Below are 20299 nucleotides of genomic sequence, written 5' to 3'. Positions count from 1 at the left end.
GGCTTTCTCTATCCCAGTCCTCACTGTGACCATGTGGGGGCAGCAGTACCTGCCATCCTCTTTGGCCAGGACTCCTGTATCCTCAGGTGTGAAGAAGAAAACATGTTCCAGGATTTTGAAGAGCCTTCATAGAAAGGGATTGAATAGCTCCTGTTTGTGGCAACATCTTGGGCTCGTTGGTCCTGGCTAAGCAAAGCAGGAGTTCCTCAAACTAGAGAGAACCGAGAGGCCCCTTTCTTCAAGCTCTGGTCTGCCTGTGATACACATGTCATGGATTTTCCTTCTCTCTGAGTTCTGCAGCCTAAGACGCAACAGGAGTAGATTGGACATGTTCAGAAAATAATTCTGGAAGTTTCCAGAATGTAAGACTGGACTGTGACACCCTCCTCACTCTCCATAGAGGCAGTGTGTACGTAGGCTGTCCCTGATGTCACCTCTCCTCATCTCACAGGTCCCAGGTATCTAGCCAACATTCTTTAGAGTGTTGCTCGCCTCTGCTTTCCTCCTTGTCCTGTGTATTTAGGCCTGTAATAGTTGCATCTGGAGTGAATGCTTTCAGCCTTTTTTAGTCTTATTGTTCCCTAAACAATGCAGTGAACAATCATTTATAGAGCATTTACATCACATTAGACATTATGAGGAATTCAGAGCTGGCTTAAAGTGTACGAGGGGATGTGTGAAAGTTACATGCATATACTGTTTTATGTAGGCGAGAAACACAGGTTGATTTTGGTATCCACAGGGGTGCCTTAGAGGTCAGGTCACCTACAAATCTTTAGGTAGACCAAGAGGAAATGTTTGCATATTGGAAAAAAATACACTTTAAGGTTCTGAAAAGATTTGCTCCCAACAAACAGGTCTGCCCCACCTTTCTGCCCTGAGTCACACTAGGGTGGTGTGTGGGAGTCTGTTTTAACTAGCCCTCAAGGAAGTTCTGATGGGCCTTCAAGTTTGCCAGTTGTGAAAGCTTTTAACTTTTAAGGAACTGATGTCTGTCTCAAAGTAACACCGTACAATTGGGAACGTAGTTACACTCTCAAGAGGATTTGAATTTAATAAGTCAAAAATGTGATACCATGAATGGGGAGAACTGGGAGGTGGTAACAAGCAAGCCACCCATTGCAGACTGGACCATTCTTTCATCTCCTGAACGGCAGACCTCCACGCAGCAGTGTCCTCTGCTCTTTCCAGTGGCCAACCTGGGCATCCCCAATCCTGCGTACAGCCAGGAGGAGAGGCCATCTGCTCCTGCAGATTGCTTTAGATGGCTTCCTCGTGTGGATGTTGAGGGTTTACTGGGGGATGAGGTCCATTGTTTGGTGGCTGTTGACAGTCACCCCAAGGTAGTGTCCTCATTTCTACCTACCTGGGATGCATGGTTAAAGACCGGTGACGTCCCTAACTACATTTCTCAGCCTTTCAGGGATCAGACTTGGGCTCATTTCGGGCCCCTGCGGGTGTGCCTGGGCGCAGAGGCCTGCAGGACTCCCGTGCGCACTGGGTCCCCATCCCCCGCCTTCTCGTTTGAGCCGAGAGTCTGAGAAACTGTGTGTGTGTTGGGGGGGGGGGCAGTGCCCCGGGGGCAGGGCCGGGCGTGGTGGCCCCAGGCCCTCGAGGGTGGGGCGAGCCCCTTCGCGACACCGCCCTCCCTGGGCAGCCAATAGATGTGGAGGCGCCGCGCCTGGATTGGAGCGAGAGCGGGACTGGCCAGCGCGGGGGCCGGGACGAGGGGCGGGCGAGGCGAGCGCTGTCAGCGCGGTTATAAGGGAGGGAAAAGTTCCCTGCGCGGAGAGCCGGGCAGGCGCACGCTCATACGGCGGCCGCAGCGGCAGGGCGGGGCCGGTGGGGCGGGCGGTGGCGGAGGAAGACCCCTGATTGCGACCTCGCCTCCCTCGGTGTCTCTCTTAGACCTTGGTCACGTACCGGGGTCCGGAGGACTTGTGTACAGCGGCAATGGGTGGCATCGGGGAGCCCGGCGGGGGACCCGGGCCGCGGGAGGGGCCCGCACCGCTGGGGGCGCCCCTGCCCATCTTCCGCTGGGAGCAGATCCGCCAGCATGACCTACCAGGCGACAAGTGGCTGGTCATCGAGCGCCGTGTCTACGACATAAGCCGCTGGGCACAGAGGCACCCAGGGGGTAGCCGCCTCATCGGCCACCACGGTGCGGAGGACGCCACGGTAAGCTAACCCACAGCCGGCGGGGTGGAGCCTGGCACAAGCGGTGGGGAGGGAGACGTGGTTCATAGGCTTGGAGTCTCATTCCACCTGCGGACCTTAGCATCCTTTTTGCTCTTTCTGACCTTTGACCCCTTCCCTGGCTCCAGAGTTGAGATGGAGCCTGAGGGAAGGAGGTCTCTTTCTTGCACGGAGGATGGGCTGTTTGGGTCAGTCTGTGCAGTAAATAGGTCTCAGGGAGGAATGGGCCCACAGAGGTGGGTGTGCCGTGAGGGGCAGATTCTGCCCCAGGTAAGTACCCTCACTGTTGTACTGAGGGTTTCTTTTCTGCTCTGAGTCTCACAGACTATTATCTGGTGCTTCCAAAAGCCAGGAGCAGGGCTAGGTCCCTAGCGATAGGGATGTGCCATCAGAAACTGGGGGCTGGGCAGCAGAGCTTGGGCAGGGCCTGGAGGTCTGTGGCTTATCCAGCACTTGTGTAGACTGTTCTGAGGGCCAGTGACTCACCTCTGCTGGGCTGGCAGCTACACGTGGGAAGACTTTGCCAGGCTGGGTGGGCCTCCACGGGAAGCACAGTCACCCCAGTCACTGACTAGCCCCTGGGGACTCTGGCTTCCCATTCTCAGTCCGTGTCTAGACAAGAAGGGATGTAACTGGCCTGAAGGACTATCTGGCTAGAGCCCAGTGGTGAAGCAATTTCCCAGACCCTTCCTCCTTCAGTCCCACTCCATGGACAAAGGTTGAGGCCATGGTGCTCTGCCCTCGACTATCCAAAATTGTAGGTTAGTCACATTGGGTACCCGGAAGGTCTTTAAGACTGGAGGGAATGATTCTCTAGTGGAAGAACTTGGTGGCAGCAGAGGAGGTTCTCTGTGTCCCAAAACTGTCATTGTCCCTCTCCTTCTGGATTCACTCCAGGCAACTGAGAGGGATAAGAATGAGACGGTTCCTGAAAATCATCAACCTGTGGGCCATTGTGTATGTGTGTGTATGTGTGTGAGCCTTCCTTCTTTCTACCAGAGCATGATGGGCATGAGGTGCCACAGCCCCTCCCACTGAGCCCTGGCAGCCCTGTGAGGATCGTGTTGTAGCATAGGACAGGATGCTGGACAGGAGAGGAGGACAACAGAGAGCACTGACTGCTTTTTCTTGCTCAGGGCCAGCCAAGAGGCCCCTCCTACATGGGATTCCTAACTTTATATTTAGCTCAGTGCCCTGAGACCTCCATCTAATGGTTTTGCTCCAGCCACCATTTTGATTCACAGCCAGTAAGGTCTGTTAGGAAAACATCACTCTGCATCTTGTAGCAGGGTTCTAGCTCTGCCATTGAAGGCACTCAGAGGTAACTCCTCTGAACCTTAGCTTTGTCATTGGTCGGGTGGGGAGAGCTAGGCTATATAGCAAGCCAGCCAAGGGCAAGACCACACCTTCTCCACCATGCTGCTGTGTCGTAGATGTTTGTTCAGTAACTGCTCTTTAGAGTATATGTATGCAGACTGGAGAGTGCAGTGGGACAGTCACAGCACTCCCAAGCCTTTTCTGGGAGAGCTTGTCTCTGACCCTGCCTGTAATAGGAAAAGATCGCTATAGGCCCCAGACGTTGGGGTAGAGTTGCTAAAAATACCTGGTGTACTCAAGTCTAAGGGCTGGGAGGGGTCTAGGTTCAGAAGACCCTAGCCTTTGTCTGTGATGGACCCACAAGGAATACTAGGAGTTGAACCAATCCAGTGCCCCATGTGGTCAAGGCTAGATGCCAGGTATCCCATCCCAGAACCTGGAGCTCAGGTTCAGGGTGAGATGTGGCTGCCCACTTGCATCAGCCCAGCCACCCATCAGCTGTTCTCATGTCCAGGCAGCAGAAGCTTTCCTGCCAGGAAATTCCCAGAGTTCTTGTGCCATGAAGTCAGCTTGTGGCCATCCTGGGATACAGAGCCTGTGCCCTAGGGAGAGTACTCTGGGCCCTGGGCCAGGTTTGTCTAAGAGTCACAGGCAACCCTGAGATGAGAAGAGGCAGCCAGAGAGGTCTAGCCCCTGCTGGTCATAAATATGTGAGAGTCACATACCAACCATCTACTATGTGCTAGATTCTAAATCAATGCTTGCTATTGATACTGTTTCTTAATCCTCAGGATACCAACCAGCGAGGCAGTTTACTACTGTTATCCCACTTTACAGATGAGAAAAGAGATTCAAAGAAACAGTGAAACTTGAAACAGTGGCAGGTGTGGGATTTGAATGGACAGCCACACTCTGCCCCACGTTGGTTCCTCAGGAATGGGATTCTCTGAACCCACCCATGAAATATCTCCTGTGTGGTCCTCACCCCCTGCCTCTGCAGATGCAGCTGTGAACAAAACATTTTCAGGGAAGGAGTGTGAGATGCGTCAGCTAGAGCCAAGGCTCAGAGGTGGGACCATACCACCCATACCTAAGGAACAGAGCATGGCTGTGCCAGAGAGCAGTCACAGGGAGGGGCGTCAGAAAGCAGACATGCCTAGCTCACCAGAAATTTTTGTTTTTAGGACTTTGGTTTATTCTAAAGAAGGAGGAGATCGCGGGAGGGCAGAGCAGGGAAACCAAAGGAGTCTGTTGTATGTTTAAAAGGATCTCAAAAGGGCGGGTTGGAACTTAGTTGGTAGACTGCTTGCCTAGTGTTCATGGTGCCCTAGGTACCATCCCTAATGCTGCATAAACGTGGCTGTGGTGGTATCCACTTGTAACCCCTGCAATTATGAGGTAGACCCAGAGGATTGGGAGCTCATGGTCACCCTAAGTATGAGGCAAGTCTGAGCCCAGCCTGGGACACATAGGACTTTGTCTTCAAATAAAAGGATCACTGGGGCTAGAGAGATGGCTTAGAGGTTAAATTGATGCTGCCCTTACAGAGTATCTAAGTTCCGTTCCCAGCACCTACATTGGGTGGGTCACAACCCCCTGTAACTCAGGCTTCAGGAAAGCCACCATCTCTGGCCTCTGTGTGCACTGTCATTTATGCAGACATATTCCCCCCAACACACACATATTCACATACAAATAAAATCACCTTTCCAAAGTGCACAGGCTTTAAGGTAAGGTAAATGAGTTAAGGTAAGCAAGATGGGGACCTGCCCTCTCCTTGGGGAGAAAGTTCAGAACAAGTAACAATATAACTTGGCTCTAGTTACACTTGAATGTAGCCAGGGTGGAAGGTCTGAGATATGTGAATACTACTAGGGACACTAGTAGGGGACATTAGAATTAGCTCCGTAAGCTGAGGATATGGCTAATGTGAGATAATGTCCTCAGTTACACATGAATTTGAAGCCATCCTTGACTATGTGAGATCCCTTATCAAAAGCTCAAAATGCTCCGGTTATCTCTGTGTTACCTTTAGGGAAGGAGCTGACTTGTCTTTGCACTCTCCTCCCCCCACCCACACAGAGTGACAGGGATAAGAATACTTTCATTTGGGTTCACTGTAGGAAATGGTGATGGGCACCTGGGTGGCTGGTTACCATGAGTAATGAAACCCTGTTCTCAACTGGTGTGGTTATGTAGAAAGTGAGAAATTTCCCAGAAGTCCATGGTGCCCATTAGGTTACAGCACTGTCAGCCCTAAAAGAATCCAAAACCCAGCAGATTTGAGCCCCCTGGCATTCACCTTCTATGGCCCCTTGGGAATGACCTGAGCTAGCACCACCATCAGAGGCTATGCCATAGTAATTTCAGCCAACAGTTTTAAATTAGGCTGTGTTCTGAGAATTTTCGATATACTAATTTACTTAATTCTTCTAACAACCTTGTGAGGTTGAGTCCTGTCTGTTGTGTCGATAAAGAGTTTGGGGCAGAAGATAAGCAGTGTCATAGCACCCTAAAACAAGGCCTTTAGCTTCGGGCTTAGGAGGGAGGGTGTGTGTCTGGATGGGAACTGAGAGGGATCAGAATTATGAACCAAGCTCTGAGACCTGGGAGGCAGGATGGCTTCAACCACCCAGAACCAATGCCCACACCCTGTCCCTACCAACTACACTGGCTGCTTTGAAAGTCCGACTTCAGCGAGTAGTCATTTTCTGGAGTCTAAGTGGGCACTTGTTTTGTTTTGTTTTGTTTTGTTTTGTTTTGTTTTGTTTTCTTCTGAGACAGAATCTCATTACGTGTCTCTGGCTGGCCTAGAATTCAGTATATACACTTCTCTGGCTTTGAAGTTATTATATACACCAAGCTGGTCTTAAACTCAGAGTTTAATTGCCATCTCCCTCCTGAGTACTGAGATGACAGGTACAAGCCACCACACCTGACTCGGGTCGCATTGTTTTACAGGTGTCTTCTGCAGGCCAAAGTGCCCACTCTCTCCCTGTGGGTAGGAGTCAGGACTGTGACCGGCAGGAATGTAGTGTGCAGAGGTGGGAATGAGGGTGACCTCAGAGTATCAGGCAGCCTCCCGGCTCCTTTTCTTTCTGCGAGGGAAGGCTTCCCCTGGCTGCCTTTGGGTTTCTGATAAAAGAGCCAGTGGTAAAGCCAGAGTTTAGTGGTAAAGAGAGGACCATGTGCCAGAAGGCCTTTGCTGAGCCAGCAACATCCCTGAGGCCACGGGTTCTGGCTGGCAGATCAAACATATTCCTACCCTTCACCAGGACAGCAGGGATGCCAAGGGGTCTGGGACAGACAGCTTCCTTTGGGCTGGGTTTTGCTACACGGACTAGAGCCATGGGTCCTGGTTACAGAGCTGTGTCCCTTCTTCCTTGTCTTTGCCTCAGTTTTTCCATCTGTAAGGAGGGTTACAGATGTTTCCTCACTGGGCCTCTTGAAGGCAATGCTGGGGAGAGGGTGGCAAGGAGCAATTGAGTGCAGAGCCTTAGCTCTTCCTGTCTGTCCTCTATCTGGAGAGCAACAGAGGCAGAGATATTTTAGAGGCGTCCTTGGAGACCCTATGCCCACCTCTAGTAAAGGTGTGGATGGGCATCAAGTGTAGGCCTAGATCATCAGAGCTCCACAACCACTCCCTGCTCTCCCACCTTCCTGGCTGGTCTGGAATAGTCTCCATTCTTTGGCCAGAAACCAGAACTTCCTGCCTCCCCTCTCGTGCCTAGGGTAGAAGGAGGCTGACTCCCCCAAACTCCACCCTTCCTGTTCCTTAGCCTGAGATTTGGCTATGTCTTGACCAAACACATCGCAGTTTCACTTCTCCACTCATACCTGCCAGCAGCAGCAGGTGCATAGCAGGGCCCTGGGGCACACGGGAGAGCTGGTCAGTGGGGCTCATGTTAGCTGTTAGGCTCCTTCCAAGAGCCTTACTGGCCAAATCAGTTCTCCCAGCAGCTATCCTGTGAGACGTAGGTTAACGTTTTCCATCTTATTAAGAAGATGTGGAGGGAAGAGGGAAGCAAGCCTGTCTGGGGCTCCTAAATGGAATCACAGTTCCATCTCTGCAGGAGGGCTGGCTCTCCAGACTGTACCCCACCTCCCCAGACCCCAGTCAGCTGCTACATGGAGCTCATAGTAAGGCTGGGGTCAGACCACTGGTGCCGGTGGTCTGGACTTTGAGGTTTCCATATTCTGAGGGTGTATGGGCACCACAAAGAGCAGATTCAAGTTCAAACCCCAGCTCTGTCACTGAAAACTCTTCCACTGGGGACAGGTGTCTCAAGCAGGCTCACCAATGCACACCTGAAAATTAGTTCACAGCCCTGCCCTGGGAGGTGGGGAGGGCTGGCTCTTGTCTACTTACTATCATCTACACCTGAAAATTTGCTCCAAGCCAGGTATATGTGGGAACTGAGTCTGCAGGGGTCACTGGGAACTTGAAGTTGCTATACCTTTTTGTTTGTTTTGTTTTATTTTTTCTTAGATTAAAAAATTATGTGTACAGGTATTTTGCCTGCATATATATAAATATGTACATCACATGTATGTCTGGTACTTACATGTGCACATGTGTGCAGGGGTCAGAAGAAGGTGTTGAATTCTTTGGAACTGTAGTTACTGATACTTGTGAGCCACCACATGTAGGTGCTGGAAACTCAACCTGGATTCTCTGCAAAACAAGCCGCCATTGTTCTTAATCACTGAGTCATCTCTCTAGCCGTATGGCATGCCTTTTGACTCCAGCACTTTCTACCCACTCTTATCTGAGACTTAATGAAACATTTTCAATTTCATTCATTTTGACTCTTCTAAAATGTGTGTGTTGGGTGCGATCACAAAGTTTGACACACATACCCCTTAACCTTTCTGAGTCTTCCCTTCTCCCTCACCCTTAGTCCTTGATCTTAGAAAGGACTAGTCCAGAGGTTCTCAACTTGTGGGTCGTGACCCTTTTGGGGGAGAAAAATAACCCTTTCACAGGGGTTACATAAACCAGGAAAACACAGGTATTTACATTATGATTCATAACAGCAGCAAAATTACAGTTATGAAGTAGCAGTGAAAATAATTTTATGGTTGGGGCTCACCACAACATAAAGAACTGTATGAAAGGGTCACAGCATTAGGAAGGTTGAGAACCACTGGGCTAATCCATGTGACCCAAGCTAGCATTCCAGGTAGTCCCTTGCTGGTACTCTGAGTCCAGGGACCACCTTGTGGGTGCTTTCTGATAACATAGTCTCTGTGCCCACCCAGTCCCAAGGCCCCAGCCTTCTGTCCAAGGGCCTAGGGCCACCTTCTTGTCCCCTGATCACCCACTATGGAAAGTTCAGACCTGGTCCCAAGGGACTCATACCTGCCCTATCATTTTAGTGGGTTGAGCTGACTGGAGCACCCTTGGGAGAGTCTGGTTCTGCTTACTTCCCTACTGTGCACACCTGTGTGCACCTGTATAGGAGACTGTATCTTTCACATGGTGTTCATATGGACCATGACCCTAGGCACATTTCTAAGAGTCTGAATCTTTCTTGTTTATGTAGTGGGTGGTTCTGTGTGTGTGAGAGGTTGGGGAGAGGAGGGAGGGAGGGAGAGAGAATCTGTCTGTCTGTCTGTCTTTCCATGCTCCAGGCTCCTTGCCCAGATGGGGAAGTTTCAAATCACCACTAGCTTTAGGGAATTCTGGCACTTGATACAGCAAGGAAGAACCTTGAGAGTACTCTGCTATGTGAAATAGGCTAATCACTAAGGGACAGATGCTGTCTGACTCCATTTAAGTACGGTTCCTGGAACAAGGCTAGAGCCAGGTGGAAGGAGAAGAAGGAGTTTAATGGGTATAGCATTTCACCTGGGGAAGAGGAGCCAATTCTGAAGATAGATAGCCACACATCAGCAGGAAGGTCTTGTAATGTTCAGTACACCACCTAAGAGTGGCAAACTGAGGTGTGCTTTACAGATAATGATGATGACGAGGACGATGACAACACCACCACCAACAATGATAATAAAAAGGCCGAGGATGTAGAGGATGTAGTTCAGTAGCATGCTGCCTAGCACACACAGATTCCTTGGGTTCAAACCAATAGTGGTAGTGTACACCTATAATCCCAGCCCTCAGAGACAGATGAATCAGAAGCTCGGATTCATCCCCTGCTACGTTATTTATTTCAAGGCCACCCTGGCTATCTGTGACCCTGTCTTAGAAACAAAGATAGCAATAAAGTTTGTGCTGAGCAGTCCTGTTTCAGAAGGGTCCTGAAGTCAGGAAGTAGAGGCCACTGCAGGACGATGAAATGGCTCAAGGTCACATGGAAATGGGGTCAGCAGAACCCCAAGACCAATCCCCAGTGAGCCTGGGCCCAGGCAGCTTCCTGTGAAACCCCATTTTCCCATCTCTCTGCCCTCTTCCTGTGTCCCTGCCCCTCCTTCATCTCCAGAGGAAATGAAGGCTATGCTTTTATAACTCTCATTGCTTGGTGAGCCCCAGGGAACCACGCAGCCTGAGTTATTTTGGAAGCCACACCCTCCTAGAACCCCAGCCCCTGCCTTGGGACAGTGACCCTAGAGTAGACTAGATTTAGCCTCTAAATAGTATTCGTCCTCCAAGGACTCCTCAGAAATGTCCCGGCAGTAACTATGGGGGTTACAGGGTTACAGTCATTTTCAGCTTCATGTTATTTTTAAATTATTTTTATTACTTTCTTCCCCCTCTGTGTGTGTGTGTGTGTGTGTTGTATGCACGTGGGTATATGAGCACCCACGTGTGTACAGACCAGAGGAGGACATTGAACATCCTGTTCTTTCATCTGTCTCGTTGAGCCATCCTCCTGTTTTTGTCCTCCCCCAACTTCTGCCCCAGGGCTGAGTTACACACTCACACAGTTATGCTCAGATTTCTATCTGGGTGATAAGGATTTGAACTCAAGTTACATGCTTTCCCAGCAAGTGTTCTTCCAATTGAGCCATCTTTTCAGCCTTTTATTTGTTTGTTTATTTATTTATTTATTTATTTATTTATTTATTTTTGGTTTTTTGAGACAGGGTTTCTCTGTGTAGCCTTGGCTGTCCTGGAACTCACTCTGTAGACTAGGCTGGCCTCGAACTCAGAAATCCGCCTGCCTCTGCCTCCCGAGTGCTGGGATTAAAGGCGTGCGCCACCACGCCCTGGCCCCAGACTTTTATTTTTATTTATTTATTTTTTAAGATTTATTTATTTATTTATTATATGTAAGTACACTGTAGCTGTCCTCAGACATTCCAGAAGAGGGCGCCAGATCTCGTTGCGGATGGTTGTGAGCCACCATGTGGTTGCTGGGATTTGAACTCTGGACCTTCGGAAGAGCAGTCGGGTGCTCTTACCCACTGAGCCATCTCACCAGCCCCCCAGACTTTTATTTTTAATAGACACTTAATAAGAGCTCTGTTCCTGGGGCCAGTGGTTTCAGCACCCGTCTCCAGTGAACAATGGTCAGGGTAACTATTAGCTTGGTGACTACAGTGGGGTGACTGTAGTTAGCAAGGTCATTTCTGTTTCAACTTACACAAGCTGGTACAAGACAATAGGAGGCTGCTGTTCTTTGTCAGACTTCTGCAAAGGTATTTCCTTTTAGCATCTTGGAAGGACCCTTAATCTCCTTTCCCAGGGCCATGGGGACAATGCCATCCAGTCACCTGCTCAGCTTTTGAAATCGCAACAGTAAAAGTCAGAAGAGCAGCTGTGACCAATAAATGGGCAAGGTGTGATATCATATGCAAACAATAAATGGTGCAAGTAAGGTGCAGGAATAAGCCTGAAACAGGAAGGACAGGGAGCCTGGCCACCTTCTTCTATTCAGCCGTCTTCTCTCTCTCTCTTTTGCCTGATTCCTGTATTTTTCTTTACCCCTGACCAATTATTATAGAAAGTGTCAGGCTTCTCTGTATTTAGAGGAAATCATGCTATCTGCTGAGAATGTACCTCAGCTGGCAGAGTGCTTAGCTATCACTCGTGGAGGTTCTGGGTTCTGTTGAGTACTCATGTGAACTGGGTGGGTGTGGTGGTGCATGCTTGTAGTTCCAGCACTGGGGAGATTGAAACAGGAGGATCAGTTCAAAGTCATTCTCTCTTGAGCTACTTAGTGGCTTAGAGGCCATCCAGGACTATAGGAGACCCTGTTTCCAAAGATAAATGACAAATCAAGTAAGTGTGACTGCTTAAATACCTTCCTTGCATAAACCCAAGACCTCAATGTGTACCGACCACCACTGACCCACCCCAAGTGGCTCTGAGGTCTCCAATGGCAAGTCTGCACACACACACACACACACACACACACACACACACACACACACCTTTTGCCCACTGTTATGGTGATGAGAACTGAATAAAGTTAACATCTGTGAGCCAAATCTTGTTTTATATGCTGTAACAAGGCTATGGCACACAGAAAGCTTTTCAGAAGGGCTGGCTAAGCCTGTTCATGGATGGACTCAGTCTTTCTGGAGTTCTTTCAGGCATATTGAGAGGAGAAACCAGTATTTGATGAAGCAGACAGGGCATGGTAAATGAGTGAGTGGTGTTAAACAGGGTCCTTGGGCCTGGGAAGACTAGAGAGGGCTCATAGGTAAGGCTCACTCTCCTGGTCTTGAATCTATGACTGCCCAACATCTCGTTGACGTTCTGTCTGTTCTGTCTGTCTATTGACAGTCCCCTCTGACCTCCCGTTTTTCTTTTTTTAGTTTTAAAATTTAGATTTATCCAACGTTTGTGTGTGAGTGCTTTGCCTGCATGTAACACATGCATGCTTAGTGCCCACAGAGGTGAGAAGAGGGCATTGGATCCCCTGAAACAAGAGTTACTAGTGGTTAGGAACCAGCATATGGATGCTGGGGATCTAACCTAGGTCTTCTGCAAGAGCAACAGATGCTCTCCGATCCACTGTGTCGTCTCTCCAGCCCCTCAGTGGCTTCTTCACTCTGTTCCTATTGGTTCTCCCTGGGTGCTACATACGCTGTCTGCTGACTGTCTGTTCCCCTTCAGGATGCCTTCCACGCCTTCCACCAAGATCTCCATTTTGTGCGCAAGTTCCTGAAACCCCTGCTGATTGGAGAGCTAGCCCCAGAGGAACCCAGCCAGGATGGAGCTCAGAATGTGAGGGGACAGCTGGAGGGCTTGGGGACATTGCCTGTTGACAGTAGCAGCTTGTTCTGTATTACTATTGAGGGATGCAGGGTGGGGCTGGGTCTGTATCCCCCTTTGGGGCCACAGTCAAAAGTGAATTCATAGCAATGTTCTGTGTAAGTAAGGATTCTAAATCTGACTTAGCTAGGAGAACTTGCTGTGGGTCTCCAGTGAGGTCTCTTTCTGCTCCAGACACAGTGGAAACTTCCTCCTGCCTCCAGTTCTACAATGAGGATATTTTTGAGTCTTAAAAGTTTCCTCTATTGGCTCTGATTTTCTCTGCTTATTTCCCACCCCACATCTTTGGGGCCAGGGAGAGACTTAGCTACAAGCTAGTTCCCCAGGCCATACATAGCATACCCTGTCTGGTGTTATTGTTTCTCCATCTATCACCCAGCAGTGGGAAGTGGGATGACTTAAGGATGCAGTTGTAAACTTCTGGGGACTACAGCAGTCCCTGCTTCCTCATCTGCTGGACTGCTTCCCTGCCACAGGCCCAGCTGATCGAGGACTTCCGAGCCTTGCGCCAGGCAGCTGAAGACATGAAGCTGTTTGAAGCTGATACCACTTTCTTTGCACTCCTCCTGGGCCACATCCTGGCTATGGAGTTGTTGGCCTGGCTTATCATCTACCTCTTGGGCCCTGGCTGGGTGTCCAGTATCCTTGCTGCCCTCATCCTGGCCATCTCTCAGGTAACTATGCAGCAAATGCGGGGTCCAGAACATGTGGAAACTCAGGGCAGTTTTCTTAAGGATGAAAGAATGAATTGGTAAATGGATGAATGAGAAAATGAAATGCCAGAGGCCCTTAAGATACACCAGATCCAGAATGCCACAGCCCAGCCCTATGTGTGACACGACTTGTGTAGGTGAAGAAAAGGATCACCCTGCCTATCATGAAGGTCATGGTTAACACTCCTGTGACAAAAGACAGATTAGCAAGAGAAAAACTGACAAAATTTATCTGATCATAGTCTTTCGTGACACAGAAGCCTTCAGATTAAAGAACAAAAGGTCAGAGTGAGTCATCTATTATTATTTCTTTAGCATGTATGCTCTTATAAAGCAGGAACAATCTGTAGGAATGGGAGCAGACACAGAAGGTCTGTGAGATGGAAACAGAATGAAAGGGTCTGAGCCAGTGGAAACAGACTGGCTCAGAATCTTGGCAAGGCCTGTCTGCTCAGGGTCTTCCTGACCTCTTTCTGAGGCCTTCTTCCTTCCCAGGTGTGGGATGGAACACTTTTTGGGTCTGATAAGCTCTTATCAGATGAGATAGCCCTTCTTCACGGTCAGCGCCAAGGTAAAAGGGAAAATTAGAGCAGTGATTTTAGGCCTTGAGGAAGAAGAGCCCTTGTGTCTATGGCCTGCTTCAGGTAGGGTAGAGAATTCTAGGTTCTGTCGTTTGCCTTGGGGAACCCAGGGGAGCAGGAGACAGGACACTATGAGAAGAACAGAAAGTTTGCTTCTGAAGCCATTATTCAGATGTTTCTGAGCCCAGACATCTGTATGCAGGCACACCACCAAACTCAATTGCGTTGGTCCAGTTAAAGAGGCAGCTGGTTTCAGTAAAGCATCAGTAGTAGGTGGAACACTAGTAGTGGGTTGACCTCTGGTGCCAGAAGTGACTGGCTTCTGCCTCCACTCTTGACCTACCTCTCTCCCCAGGCCCAGTGCTGGTGTCTGCAACATGATCTAGGGCATGCTTCCATCTTCACTAAGTCCAGGTGGAACCATGTGGCCCAGCAGTTCGTGATGGGGCAGTTGAAAGTGAGTGTGGAGCGGGGCAGGCATCTGTGCTGGGTCTGTTCAAGTGTGCGGGTACCAAAGTCGGAGCCCAGCCTAACTCTGCCCCTGAGCTCCCTTCTCCCCACAGGGCTTTTCCGCCCACTGGTGGAATTTCCGCCACTTCCAACATCATGCCAAACCCAACATCTTCCACAAGGACCCAGATGTGACTGTCGCACCTGTTTTCCTCCTGGGGGAGTCATCTGTGGAGGTAGGTGGGATGGGACATGAGTACTCTCAAGAGAGGCCTGCAGCTAAGGGGCCTTGGCAGGGACTGAGACCACATGCTTGCCCCCCAGCTTACCGTACCTTCTAGCTCCAGTTACAGTCCTTCCCCCACCTCCTAGCCACCTGGGGATGAGTGGCTCAGGGGCTAGAATCTAGAGTTGCCTTTGACCTTGGCCTCAGCCAGCCCCCTGATCTTGGCCTGGAGAGCTGTTCTCCCCAGCCGACGCCTGTCTCCACAGTATGGCAAGAAGAAACGCAGATACCTGCCCTACAACCACCAGCATCTATACTTCTTCCTGAGTGAGTACCTACTGGCCCTTTGGGGTGGGAACGTGGCAGGGCTTATGCCTCAGCCTATGCTGCCTACCTGAAGGCTCCCAGCCACCTTCTGCTCTGGTTGTCCTCTTTCCCACCCTCCCTAGAGTCCCTCTGCCCTCAAGTCAGGGTTGTCCGGAGTCCTAGAGTATTTTATAATTGCCTCTGAAACAGGGACAGGGTAGGCTCAAGGGCAGGAATGTGTAAGGCTGGTTCCTTACCTACACAAGGGACAAGGGAGGTGGGAGATGGCCAAGAGCCAGCCAGCAAGGGACTGAGTATGAATAGGGCCTTGTGGGAGCTGTGAGCTCAGCTCAGTGTGAGGTGAGCACTTATATCCTATGGGTGTTCCTCCTCTTCTCCACCCACACCACTTGGGTAACCCATCGCTGTTCCCGTATGCCCTTGTGTTCCCTTCTTGCAGTTGGCCCTCCGCTGCTCACCTTGGTGAACTTTGAAGTTGAAAATCTGGCGTACATGCTGGTGTGCATGCAGTGGACGGTGAGTGGGTACTGCTCAGGACCCCAAGCATGCAGCTTTCTGGGAGAGTGCTTCAGGGGAGAGCACTCTCCATCCCTGAGGGTGAATGAGTGTATGTGTGTGCATTGATATGATTTGTATGCACTGTGGAAGAGCGCCCCCCCCCCCCCGTAGAATCACTGGATTGACTGACAAGCATCTGTGTCCCAGGCACAGGCTGCCCTAATGCACCCTTCAAGGTCACTGCCACGGTCAGTCCTACCTGGTGATAAGGTGTGGAACCCTGTTCTTTTACTCAGCCATAGTAGCAGAAGCCCATTGAGGGGCAGAACCCCGAAGCAAATGAGTTGAATGAGCCCAGCCCTTCCTCCTGCCTCCCAGGTCCCCAACCCATGGAGGCTACTCAACACTGCCTCTGTCCTCCTCGCAGGACTTGCTGTGGGCTGCCAGTTTCTACTTCCGCTTCTTCTTGTCCTATTCTCCCTTCTATGGTGCCACTGGGACACTGTTCCTCTTTGTTGCTGTCAGGTATGCCCAGACTTAGAGTGACGGGGAGTTGGGAGGTCTCACACAGGCGGCAGGGGACATTGACCACAGCCCTCCTTGTTCAGTCTGTTGTCCCTCTGCAGGATGGGTGGCAGCACCACCTCTTCAGGTGCCTGCTGTACATAATGAAACACTAGCAGAGTGGCCAGACCCTGGGGCTGGCAGGTCTGAGGAAACAAGCTTGGCTTGGCCGTGGCTCTGTGGGTGACCCTCTTGAGAAGGGTTGGCATGGGCTTAGCCTCACTAAGGACACTGCAGTACTGAAGCCTTCCTCACAGGGTGCTGGAGAGCCACTGGTTCGTGTGGATCACGCAGATGAACCACATCCCCAAGGAGATTGGCCACGAAAAGCATCGGGACTGGGCAAGCTCTCAGGTAGGAACTGGAGAGCCTGGTAGGAGGATATGCTAGCCGGGGAGGGACCAGACCCTGCTGAGGCTGCCAGGTGGTGGGGTCAAGGTTCTAAGCCAGCCTTTCTCCCTTGCCCCTCTCCTGACCCTGCAGCTGGCAGCCACCTGCAATGTGGAACCTTCGCTCTTCATTGACTGGTTCAGCGGGCACCTCAATTTCCAGATTGAGCACCAGTGAGTGTGGCCTGGAGGGCTTGCTGGGTGAGACCAAAGCCAGGGCCCAGGACTCCCCTCTGTGGGGTCCCTGGAAGATGAGGTGAGGCATGGGTCGGCTCCCTACTCAGATCTGGCCTGCCTTTCCAGCCTCTTCCCCACGATGCCAAGGCACAACTACCGGAGGGTGGCCCCCCTGGTCAAGGCATTCTGCGCCAAGCACGGCCTACACTACGAGGTGAAGCCTTTCCTCACAGCCCTGGTGGATATCATTGGGTAAGGCTGCACCTGGGCCCCTCAGGTTGCATGTACGAGTCTCTTTGAAGGCTCCATGCTCACTCCTGTACTGATCTTCTGTACGCCTGCCCTGAGAGGGGGCCCTTCCTAAGAACTGACTTCCTAGAGCTTTCCTGATTAGCCAGTGCTCTCCTTTCCCCACAGCATGGAGGACTGACTCATGGAGCTTTACAAATATGGCAGTGAGTCAGACAGTCTGAGATGTTCCCGTGTCCTGGGAGCCGGAGCCTATGTTCTAGTTGAAACAGAAAGCAAGCAGCTGTAGGGCTGGGGAGAGGGGTCAGTGGATAAAGTGCTTTCCTTGTAATCGATGAGGACCTGAGTTCAAATCCCCAGCACCCATGTAAAAATCCAGGAATGGTGGCATATGCCAGTACTGTCATCCCAGTACCGGGAGGCAGAAATAGGGATTCCTGGGACTTACTGGCCAGTGAGCTTTAGGTTGAGTGAGAGACAAACACACATATACACACACATTGAGTGGGATGAGAAGGAGTGTTAGCAGTTAGCCAAGGAGTACATGACAGAACGTGAGAACCTTTTTAATAACACAATGAGAATGAAAACCTAGTCTGGAGGCAGGAGAGGGGATGCAGAGGGCAGGTAGAGTGTGGTATTGTTTATGGCATAGCAGGTATAAAGTATGGCAAAGGTGATGTGTGAGCAGAGGCAAGAAGCAGGGAGACAACTGGCCACTGGGTAGAGGGGACCTGGCTGAAGAGTATTCAAGATAGAGGCCCTGGGGCAGGAATATGCTGATTTGTGGGAGGGCCACTATGTGGAGGAGAGACCACCTGGCTTTCAAACGTGGCAAAGATGCCCTAAATGGACATGCATTCTGAGTAAGGGTGAAAGCAGAAATGGTAAAGCCAAAGTGCCTGTACTTGTCCGGGCTCAGCTCCCAGGAGTAGCCTTGGAAGTGGGAACAGAGGTTGGATACTCGACCTGCAGACACCTATATAGTGTTCTTTTCCTGGCTTCAGTACTTGTCTTTGGCATCCTGATGGAGCAGCTTCTGTGTCCCACATTTTTGGGTTTCAGAGTCCAACAGGGAGAGGAAACAGGGTGAACGATGGCCAGGCCCACTGAGGCTCACAACTGGACTTGGCCACCTGCCACTCACCTCCTTGCTGCAGTCCAGATTCCACTCTGGTTAATGAGTACCTGGCCTCACACAGCTGCCTGTCCCAGGCGGGGCGGGGGGGAGGGGAGGGGGAACCTCACAAGAATGTCTTCACTCAACACTCCTTATGGGACATAGGGGGATACTAATACCTTCCAGTTGAGTCTCTGATCCCCATCCCCACCTCTCAGGTCCCTGAAGAAGTCTGGCGACATCTGGCTGGATGCATACCTCCATCAATGAAGGCAGCACCCTCACGGGTGGTGAAGGGGGTAAGGGTCCAGACTCCAGCAGTCACCGAGTCACTGGGCAAGATTGACAGTCATCCTCACCCCCTGCTGGGGCAGCCTGTCTGCCTGCCTGGTCTGGTTGGCTTTTCTCAGTCCTCAGCATTTTCTGGTCAGGAGCCCTATGGTCATGGCACATGTCCAACAGGACCAGGGTGGAGGGAACATACTTAAAATGACATGGTGAGCATAGCATGTTTTCCTAGAGCAAGAACTGGAAGGAAAACTTGTTATTTTTATATAAAAAGCAACCCAGACACATGGAGCCAAGTGTTGGACTTTCATGAATTTTGGATCCAAATCTGCTTCAGACTTGGTGGAGAGGGCATCAGTGTGGAGCTGGGATGGAATGTAAGGAGTTCCTCTCCACCCTGGGTGCTCTGGGTCATGGAGGCAACAGCTACTCTAGCTTGGCTCTACCCCCATGGTTTGTTCCTACACTGAGCAGCACCCCGGGGGGAGCTATGTACTCAAGAGCCTATGGTTAAGGATCACATCTGCAGGAGCCTCTGGATTATGGGGTGGGAAAGCCTATATACTATAGGAAAGCCTCTATCTGTACTGGCTTTCTATGCAGGAGGGCCCAGTAGTGGGAGCTCTGCTACACTGGGCATCGCACAACAATTGTGCTGAATATGCAGTGACTCAAGTGTGGCCATTCTGTCCCTAAGTCCTTTAAATCTAAGGACTATTTCTTGAGCAGGAACTAACCTCTCACTTGGCCTCAGGATCTTCATCTGGACAATGGGTACAGTTGACTGCACTATCAACCTTTGAACAGCTCAAGGCAGAAGTTTTGCTTTATCTTGATTCTCTCCCCAAAGTGTTAAGGATGCTCCCTTCAAGCTAAGCACTGCAATCTGGGAAGGCATCCCTTCCCTAGTGCTTTACATCCAACTCAGTGCTGTAGGCGTACTAGGCAAGTACTCCACTATTGACCTAAACCCAAGTTTGGTGAGAGAGGAGAGGGGACAGTGGACTCTGTCAGCCGCAGCATCAATACCCCATGGCTCCAAGCTGGGCTACAGATCTTTAAAGAGGTCTCAGAAGCTTTAGGCTGTAGCAATCCCAGCAGAAATGCTAAGCTGGGGGTCTCCTGTAGGAGCTGAGGCCTCATCACCAGCTGAGGGGACTACCCCGCCCTCTCTCCACTCCCTGTGGCCTCCTTGCCTAGGGAAGTCCAGTGAAGCCTCCTGGATAAAGTGAGGGAAGCAGAGGTCCCATCAGCGTCTGTACCTCCCTTGCTCTGTTCCATTCAGCTCTGCCTCCCTTTCCCTGGGCTTAGGTGGATGGGGCTAAGTCATGTGTCTGCTAGGACTTAAGGCTGCTTGACCTCAAGGAAGGAATTCGAGCTCTTAAAGCCAAAGTGTCACTTCCAACGTGATGAGAAATAAAAAGGATGCCCTAGAAAGGCCCGCGCCAAAAGGCAGAAATGTATTTAAAAGCTTTATGCGTCTGACCCCATGCCTCTGGGCTAAACTGTTTTGATCTCTGAGACAGGCCCTTTGCTTTCTCTGGACTTTCTTTTCTTCCTCAGGTAAGGACTGAAGAGCCTTTGAAAGCCACTTCTAAGCACTGTACATATACTTGTAATTCCAATGTACTTATCAGAAGGATCACAAGTTCAAAGGCAGCCAAGGCGACTTATTAAAATCCTGTTTGAGATGATGATAATAATAAATATTTTAAGGGTCTGGGGATGTAACTCAGTAGGAAGTCTTCTAGCATGTGTACGCCGAGTCAAGCTCTAACACACACACACACACACACGCCACTACTTCTTGCCTCAAAAGCAAATTTCTTATACCCAGAGTATATCACACCATCTTTCTGTACTTCCGTTCCCTGCAGGAAGTCCCCTTTCCCATCTAAACTTTGATGATCCTAGTACCACATAGGTATGGCCTTCCCTCAGCATACTGTCTGGAAGCACTTGGTCTCCACTCTGGCAAAGTCAGATTTCTGTTGGTGTCTCTGACATGCTTAGAGATGTCTTG

At 50.5% G+C, this 20299-nt stretch overlaps 1 protein-coding gene across 2 annotated transcripts; it reads left to right on the top strand.

Moving 5' to 3' along the window:
• The first annotated feature begins 1802 nt into the window (after nt 1-1802).
• On the top strand, nt 1803-19970 carry Fads3 (fatty acid desaturase 3). Of its 2 annotated transcripts, XM_029472525.2 has the most exons (13): nt 1803-2178; nt 12536-12646; nt 13171-13368; nt 14344-14445; nt 14552-14674; nt 14931-14991; nt 15431-15507; nt 15917-16014; nt 16311-16407; nt 16537-16616; nt 16746-16871; nt 18207-18287; nt 19840-19970. In XM_029472525.2, the coding sequence occupies exons 1-12, from the start codon at nt 1954-1956 to the stop codon at nt 18256-18258; spliced, it is 1350 nt and encodes a 449-aa protein (XP_029328385.1). In that variant the 5' UTR covers nt 1803-1953; the 3' UTR covers nt 18259-18287; nt 19840-19970. The 2 variants fall into 2 exon arrangements, with proteins under 2 accessions (XP_029328385.1, XP_021007020.1); XM_021151361.3 differs by lacking the exon at nt 19840-19970 and having other exon boundaries at nt 18207-18567.
• The last annotated feature ends 329 nt before the right edge of the window (nt 19971-20299 follow it).

This window comes from Mus caroli, unplaced genomic scaffold, assembly GCF_978045245.1.
Source record: "Mus caroli unplaced genomic scaffold, Mus_caroli_1 scaffold_20, whole genome shotgun sequence".
Taxonomy (NCBI): Eukaryota; Metazoa; Chordata; class Mammalia; order Rodentia; family Muridae; genus Mus; species Mus caroli.
Note: the sequence above shows the minus strand (reverse complement) of the source record. Positions and strands in the feature narration are given on the sequence as shown.